This window comes from Diprion similis, chromosome 4, assembly GCF_021155765.1.
Source record: "Diprion similis isolate iyDipSimi1 chromosome 4, iyDipSimi1.1, whole genome shotgun sequence".
Classification (NCBI taxonomy): domain Eukaryota; kingdom Metazoa; phylum Arthropoda; class Insecta; order Hymenoptera; family Diprionidae; genus Diprion; species Diprion similis.
Window position 1 is genome coordinate 27,061,316 of NC_060108.1, and position 8,862 is coordinate 27,070,177.

An 8,862-nucleotide genomic window follows, 5' to 3' on the forward strand; every position below is an offset into this window, starting at 1 on the left:
GATCCTCAGAATTATGCCCTCGCAAAATTGATCGTCATCTTGAAATAAGTTCAAATGCGGTTAAAAAATTTTATGATCCTAAAAACTTCTCCTCGTCGAGAGAAACAAAAATTGCAAGCAATTCATCCTTATGGAAAATGGTCTTTGAACATAGAAAAATATCTATAAAAGTAAGAAAAAATTATAAATCGACAATCTCCCGAATCATGAATTTATTTAGTGAATTTTCGTCATCTGTCAGTTAGACACACGGATTTTTGCGTCTCTGGTCCAGGAGTTAGTAAAAAAAAAAAACCGCCTCTAAGACCAACAGCAAGAGAAACGCATATCTGATTTATGCATTTTATCATTTTATAAGTTGATTAACGTAAACGTCTGAATTATACTCCTTCCGCAGATGAATAATACATTTCAAGCATCGACGTTACAATTATCAAAATTATATTTTTATATAATAGATCGTTAAAATAACAATCTCGGTTAATTTGATTATTTTATCAACAATTTGACTAAATTCACTTCGTTTAATTAGTCGCTCGATGAATATATTCTACCTTTTACCAGATTAATCCATACTATACTTGATCATTCATTTCTCAACAATCACCTGTCCTTTATTACTATAATTTTGCCTCAACCATTTGAACAAATCTCACATCTCTGTATAGGACTATAGAAACACGTACCCACATACCGTCTTACAGAAAAGTAGGTCTTGTTAGTTATTAATCCTTATTCATTGTCCTTACGTAGGAGCAGCTTTGATTAATTACTCATAATCATTCACAACCACTGCTCTTTCACGCCTCACCCTAACATAACGCAGTCAATACGTCCTGCAGTCGCTCAATTCATATTTTCTACATATGGCTTGAAGACAATGACTGTCCTGTACCACAATATGCAAACTTATAAGGCATCACATGAACCAGATTTTTTTTTTCTTTTTTTTTTTTTTTGCAGCTCTTTACTGTTTGGTACCGGTCGTTTCGTACTTGCATTTTATTTGTGCAGATATTTAAACGCAATGTCGTAGAGTTTAGAACATGCATGTTCAACATGGTATAATAATTGGTCTGTTGATCGATCATCGGACCATTCCGCGGGACAATTACATGAATTCCTGACACACATTCTACCCACCATCGGCATAGCTGACGATGAAGCCTGCTCTGGTACCTACGCTGATATTGCTGGAATTTTTACAACTTGTAATGTCTGTTGAATATCATGAATAATCAGTAACAACAGCCATATCTGTAGCGGCTGTAATACTGTTAATCATCGGTACCGGTACACCTGTTGATACACCTTTATAGCCGTTCGTGGTAATAAATGATGCTACGTGGGTTACGTATTAAATGCAAGACCAATCACAACACCATGAACTTTGGACCCCTCTTTGCAAACTGCGCAGGTTTTTCCTGTCATAGTGATAGGGTCCAGCCTAGTTGAAACGTGCAGTCTATGATAAAATGTGAAAAGTGACCTCTCGATCACTGCAGTATAAGTGAAATTAGTCTGCGAAGCTTCTATCGGAACTTGATTAGCTTGGAAGTGCTTCATGCGTACCTACACAGGTATACCTACGAGCATGAATAAATCGCCTGTTTGAGGAAACAAAGCGTGTGGAGAACGAATGACGAAATAACGAGATAATTCAGCCTTCCAAAGACTGCGTTAATGATACGTTAACGATGTATGAAAATAACTTGCTATGCATATAAGGTCGCCGATATTGCAAGGCGTGAAACGAAATGTGGTAAGCAGCTTTCAGCTTTGCGGTTGGTATATCGGGTGCGCAATTGGAAGCCACATCTTTTGCAAATTATTGCCTCAAGCAGGAAATGTATGCAGTTTATACCGAATCACAATTCCGTTTCATGCATTGCCGCAATCAGGAAACGGCGAGACTCTCGTGCATGATGCGTCTGTCTAGTTATTGGGGTAACATCCGTAACACACGTAATTTCGTAACCGCCTCTGAGACACTGGCAACGAATTAATGCGGTAAATACCGCAAACTGACCTCCGTTACGAACTCTCTTAACGAATGCTACCTCCGTCGAGATGGGAAACCCCCGGGAGCCAGCCTTTGTCCACCATTGAGAAGTTCATGACGATTGCACCGGGTCTTTCCTCCTTCCCATAACGAGATGGTCTTAACGTTCCAGAGAAACTGGTCTCTGCATGCGCAGCCAATGACCAGACAATCGCTCGTCAATCTACACTAGCAACTTTATGATGAACATGCGTATCGTCAAACCATCAGGAGAAAGTCCAGAAACAGTTTGGAAAGTGAACGAATTGAAACTTAATAGAATTAGGAATAGGAGTAAGAATTCAGCAATTTGGAACCCGATGAACTCTGTAGTCAGTTGGTGGGAATGGCTAAAATTAGCTTTAATTAACTCTTACCGTGTTGAACGTGTTTCGTTTCTCTCTTCTTCGAATGCTTGCCAAATGGCAGTTTATTCGTTTTATAAGTAGATGGAATGTCACAACGTGAGATTAAGTTCTTGTATTCAAACACGTGAGAATTAATAATTAATTGATATAATGAACAAAGGAAAGGCACTGTTGTTTGATAAGATAAATATAATAAGAACAATATATTTTCTATACTCAATACTCATGGTCTTTTTTTCTCTATCCATTTTCGATAAACAATATCACACCCAGGGGCGCTAAAGTTATGAGAGTTACGGTTACGGTTAGAAAGAAACAAATATTTGCCTTGTACTTTTCTGTTTTTTTTTTTTTTTTACGAACCCAGCAATTTTCGGCCCGAATGTACAGTCCATGCTCAATATCTACGGGTGTTGTGACTGGAAGATTTGAGATTCGTCGGTAAATAAATACGAAGAAAATACGTCAATTTCAATGTTAATAAGTTCGCGGAAGTACACTCTATACCATATCGACTATAAAAAAATCGTTTCTGCAAAACAGACCCCAATATATCAAAGATCGCTCTGTCTTGCTAAAAACCGCGAATAAAAAACCCGAAGCGATGTTTTCGAAGCAGTAGAAATTTCAAGAACAAATATCAAAAATTTCGCACGTCTTTCCTGATCCTTGATTTAAAAAACGGTGTTGAAGCCGCAAGGGTAAAAAAGTAGAAGTTGAGTTGCAATAACCGAGGAAAATCGATTAAGATAGGATTCACGAATATCACGTGAAAAAACATCTTGAACACCGTGAGGTTTTTGGTCCTTAGACGCGTTTGTTCCAACCGTACCACAAACTACGTCCTCAATAAATCTACGCTCCAGCGATGTCACAGAGCGATAAGGAGCCGACAATCCTGCGCAATGTCGACAGCCCTTTGTACCAGACGTTTATTGTCAACTCGGTGCATGGCAACATGAAGCGAAGGTCGATTCCTCCGGCTCTATAAATCGCTGCAGATCTAAACTGCGGCTACTTGGCATCAAAGTAAGGTGTCTTTGCCCTTCCGAGCAGGCGGACACCTGTGTACATTTTAATGGCTGATCTAGTCGCTAAATGGCCTGCATGAATTCGCCATACTGCACCATACGCGTCACGTGTTTCTACATTGTCGCGAGATTCGACCATGACTGAACAAACGTTATAAGTAAATCAGCTTTGCGGCGGCTGCAATCTCGCGATTAATCAAATTCCGGATCAACATTGAGTCATTCCTCGAAAAATAATCACCAATGACGTGAGCCAATCTGGTTCGAGGTTATGCCGTTATTACAGGACGTCAACGGAGAACTGACAATGAGCTGCACATCCTGCTCAGTTCATTACCGAATCTCGATGGAAACTATTCGCGATTCGAAAATCAAACCTTTCAATACTCGTACAGTCGAGATCAAATTCAAATGATTGCAGAAAAACTCGCAACGGTAGTGGAGTATAAATTTAATTTATCCAGCGGTTTCAAAGCAATAATTTTCATTACTTTTTTGTCATTTCCTTTCAAGTCCCTCTAATTTTTGTTGCGTCGACAAGTACAGTTTCTTTCTACTCGTTAAAAAAAGTGGAGTCTCAGCAACCACGGTGAATCCCTCCTCGGCTGTCTCACCTTCCAAGAAGAAGATTTGTGGACCGCAGGGTATTGACGTAGATCGCACAGGTGCTTCTAACCGGTTATCCAATTGAATACCTACTTGTTAGTGGAATAAAGTCGTTGGTATTTAGAACCACCACCAGGCACGTCTATGTGCTGGGTTTTACGAAGCCACCGAGTGCGTCGTACTACTCGAACATGAAGAGTGACTGAATCACTGCTCGACGGTTTTTCGTTCCATCCACCTGTTGAGATTTGGTGAACGATCTCTACGAACAATCTATTTCAATTGGTATAATAATAGCCTGAGGCTAGCCGGCTGGCCACACAATCAATCTGGTCATTCACCGTAAAGTTTTTGGATTGGTTAGTCCGCAGCAATGGAAGAGCAGAGAAAACCGATCCCCTCTAGACGCCACGGACGTAAATTTTGCTGACGTATAAACGTAATTGGTATAAAAAACGAACAGAAGTCGGTGTCAGATTTATGCTCAGCTATTTCGATATTATTTCATCGCGGTGATGACGTGATGCAAACCTGAAATCGTTTTACAGATCACGTATTTTTTTCTTTCTATTTTTCAGATTTTTTTAACGGTCATTCTATACATTCGTACGTTCTACAGATGGTAGGAATTCAGACGACATTTTGTGATAAGCAAACATAAGCTAATTTGTTAACGTACGTATGTTAATTTGGATGCAGTAAACTTTTCGAAGAACAGTATGAATATCGAAAAGAAGTTTACAATATTTTACAATTAACGAACGTTCATCACTCGCAAGTCAACAAGCTCCATCACAAATCAACTATTTGAATTCATACTCATTTCTGGTCACGTCATCGCCGTAGTTTCAATACATTTCTGGCATCCTGTACTACTGTAGCAAAAAGACATACTGACATTTTGATGAATGTCGATTGATGAATGCAGTTAACAGATCATGTAATTTATCATTGAGAGCAATTGAAGGTATTCACACACATCGAAACACTAATCAAGAGCGAAGCGGATCATAGATCAAGCTGCTAATTTATATCGGTGTAATGAGACGGTAATCGTATTTAATCGATTATCGGCAAATAACTACTTCCATGGAATCGATCCTCGCAACTTAATTCTAGATATGTACTAGCGGGTCGAATGAGTATAATCTAATCAGTTTCACATTGCTCAAGAACAAGGACTTTATTCAAGAATATTCTGTATATTACATTTGTGGCAGATCACCATTGAACAATATGCGTCATACAAATTGAATATTCGATTTAATTATGGTACAACTTGAAAACATAAAATTGGTAAAATAAATTTCCAAGCAAAACTTTCAGCAGCAATAAACCGAAAGCCGGTAAACTCATGGGAGTAACCTTAATAATAAAGAGCTAAAAATCTGAGATCTCAGTTGAGTATTTGCGCGCAATTGCTCGAACTTACTGTATTATATCTATCAATTTCACGACGACACGAATAATATATCGTTGAGACTCGGCAAACGGCTATGCATCAGTCCCTAATTAAGAGTGTAAAAACAATTCAGTCATCAGTATGAAATGGAATAAAAATAACATGCAGAATCGTAAGCCGAGTTAAATTTGAACCCCGTTATCAGTACAAATATTAAAATGTCTATACAACTCGTCTAAAATTGTAAACAATAAAATTCAGTCAATATTCAAAACAAGTTTGAGAAAACGATTGGTTCATCAATAATGAATTCGAAATTCTGGGAGAAATTTCATGCGTCTAGAGACTCGTAAGGCTCGTGGATTCTTTGAGAGTTTCCAAAAGTCGAGCAGGTAGTCCCCATCTGCTACACCCTTTCCGATTTTCCTTACAAGAGGTCGAAGCCTCAGCAGGCTGGGCCTCAAACGAAAGGCCTTCTTCAATCAGGGATTTCCCAGCGTCGTCACTGTCCAGTTGTGACTCCAAATTGCCCCTGGATCGCATTTCAACCCCGGAAATCGATTCCGGGTCTGGATCCTCGGCGGCGTGACTCGCCTCAAGGACCTTCGACTGCTCGTCGCGGCTGCCAAAGGTGCGTCTCCAGAAACCGGAATGCCTTCGCCTCCTAGGCTGGGGCTTCTTCGGCTCTGGAGGGCCTCTGGATAGCCTGGAATTCGGGGTCGACGTCGAGGCCCCGAGGTCCTTTTTGAACTCGACGAAGCGCGCGACGTTCCCCGCGAATCCTCCGGATATCGTGATCTCCAGCCGGGTCGTATCGTCGGATACCGTCTCGCCCACCAACGGGACGGGGAGCGAATTACTAGCAGCTTCTTCCCGGCGACTCGTCGCTGGTCGCGTCGCCGGATGCTGCAAGGACGAATCCCTCCTCTCTTCCAGGGCCTTCGGAGATCCCGAGGCGCTGACGTATCCTTGACTCTCGGCCTCGGAGGACCTCTTCGAGCCGTTCGCGAAGATCACCCGCACTTCTATCATCGACCTCGAGGACATCTCCGCGCACTGCGCCACTATTACAGGGCTCAACACCAGCGCTGAATCCGAGCATCGTTCGTTCCTCGTTCGTACCGGTGACGAGCCGTCCGTTCCGGTCGCGGAATCATTCGGAACCTCTTCAGGGGTTATCACTGCGGCAGAAATCGCACCGTTTAGGAGTCAGTCGGCTCGATATCGCGGGGAAGTGAGCGTGAAATGTTTAATTAGCTGGAGGCAGAATTGTGAGGTCGACTTGTTAAACAACGTTATTCAAATCCATTCGAATTCTGATCTAAATATGTTCTCAAGTTGCATATTTACTTGTCTGATAATAAATCCATATTTCTTTCATCCTGGTTCTCATATACAAAAATTACAACCAGGATTACTTTTCGATTAATTAACTATTTTGTAGAAGGATTTATGCGACTGGTTAAATTTAGTGTGTTCAATAATAAATCATCTAAAACTAGCTTCAATGATTCCGTAACGGCTTAAATCGTGTCTTTATGCAAATTTCATGAATTGTAACTAACCATGTTTTTAGAAGTAACTCCAAGAATGAGGAAAAAAATAGTCAACCGAATACCAACTTTCGACGCACAGCGTAAGATTCAATGACTTGTTTGATGACACTGAAAAAATGAATCGCACGTGTCTTTCGAACAGAATGAATTAATTGTGTGAACAAACGATCAGCAGATATCGAAGGCGATACGTAATCGAACACTGAGCTCACCTTTCTTCTTGAATCGTCGAGATATGAAACATCCAACTGGAATCGCACAGACCGAACAAATTCCAACAACAACTGCCCCGGTTGCTATGGTAACCATGTTCAATCTAACCATAAACTGATAAATGTGTATATCAATACAAATTTCAGTAAAAATGAAAACTTTTCCAGAGTAAAGCGAATCGAACGCCGACAGGTGGGAGACTGAAGATGGTGCTGAGAACAGCAACACCCAGCTTACTTCAAGTGCTTTTGATAGACATGGTAAACACGACGGATAGAGAAAGAGAGAGAGAGACTCCGTAAGCAAACAAAGAAAGACGTTCACATTGTCAGTAAATCCTATAGCACACATTCATATTCTCACGAAATCTAATGTACAATTGTATGATGACACACAACTTTGGATGTGGTTCGATTGAGTTGTCAAGGTAATCCCTGAATGAATTGGTTGAGCAGAATTTCAGCTGATTACTTTTCGATTAATTAAGCGTTTTTCGAGTCGCTTGAAATGGTCTAAAAAGTCAATGTGACGTGTGATTAACGTATCGATCAAAATATATTCGGATGCCATGGATCATACGACGCGATGAAATTTTGAGAAGATTGTGTATGCGAATTGAAACATTAGATTAAACGTTTGCATACGAATGTTCGATTTGAATAAAAGCAGCCGAATGGAATGTGATTTACGATATTCTTCGCAGCGGATCGAATCTCATATATTTATATAATTCCCGAGAGTTGTAAAATCGCTTTAACGACACAGCCCGCAGCTTGGTTATAAAATTTTCTACCAGACCTTGGCCTAGAGTCTGAATAGTTTTACCTCAAATCAAGGAAAGAAAAATTAATACAGAAGTAACGGACAAAAATCCATGCCCAAGCAAAAGCGACGTTATCGCGATGAATCTGAACCTTTACCATCGATAATGGAGTGTCCGAAAGATTACGCAAGTTACGTCGTCTGTTCCACTTCATAAGACTAGGCAATTAGCGCGTCCGGTATTATAGCTGGTTGGTAAAAAATCCTGTTAGTATGATACTAGTTTTTTTTTTAAATCGAATACATCGTTACGCTTCACCGACGGCGATTGAAAGATCTTTGTTTACTTGTGATTAAGCATCGTTATGCTATTATTCATGATGGAGGTAGCTACAGAATTTTCTTTGATTCCAGAGGGACGTGACGAACGTGTGATCGAAATCAGGAAGTATGAAAACGAGAACCGATTATGAAGGAGAGGAAAAAAAATGGTATCGAAATCGTAGGTGTCTTCCTGGCTATTCAACAATCAGTAATGCTTGTCATTAAAAATTATATGCAATGATAAAAGAAATTTTTAAACCAGTTCTCCCGCACTCTGACAGACTTGGAAGCTTACTTTCGACTTTCTGGTCGATTTAACGTAAGGCTCTATCACATCCAAGAATTTTGTCACGAACGCCTTAATCTTACTGTCAACAATATCAAGTATAATCGTATCCGGCTTCGCGTCTCTCATATTTTAAACCAGAAGCGTCGTGTCTTACATTTTTTCCACTTGATCTTGATCGCTTTGATCGTTAATTATTCGATCTACAAGAAGCAAACGGCCTTTTCTGCACATTCAGTATTGACAGTGTCGTCGTTTTCTACACTGTAGTAA

The 8,862-nt window shown here is 40.2% G+C and overlaps 1 protein-coding gene across 1 annotated transcript; it reads right to left on the reverse strand.

The window, feature by feature from the left end:
• Positions 1-5,203: 5,203 nt before the first annotated feature.
• On the reverse strand, positions 5,204-7,468 carry LOC124406121. The gene is made up of 2 exons (XM_046881507.1): positions 7,217-7,468; positions 5,204-6,629 (listed from the first exon to the last, which is right to left on the reverse strand). The coding sequence occupies exons 1-2, from the start codon at positions 7,326-7,328 to the stop codon at positions 5,788-5,790; spliced, it is 954 nt and encodes a 317-aa protein (XP_046737463.1). The 5' UTR covers positions 7,329-7,468; the 3' UTR covers positions 5,204-5,787.
• Positions 7,469-8,862: the final 1,394 nt, after the last annotated feature.

Bases quoted from the DNA above. Each gene is read 5' to 3' on its own strand.
- LOC124406121 (XM_046881507.1), bottom strand. From the start codon at position 7,328: ATGGTTAGATTGAACATGGTTACCATAGCAACCGGGGCAGTTGTTGTT. The intron at 6,630-7,216 runs GTGAGCTCAGTG...TTTCTGCCGCAG, and splicing joins TCGACGATTCAAGAAGAAAG to TGATAACCCCTGAAGAGGTT.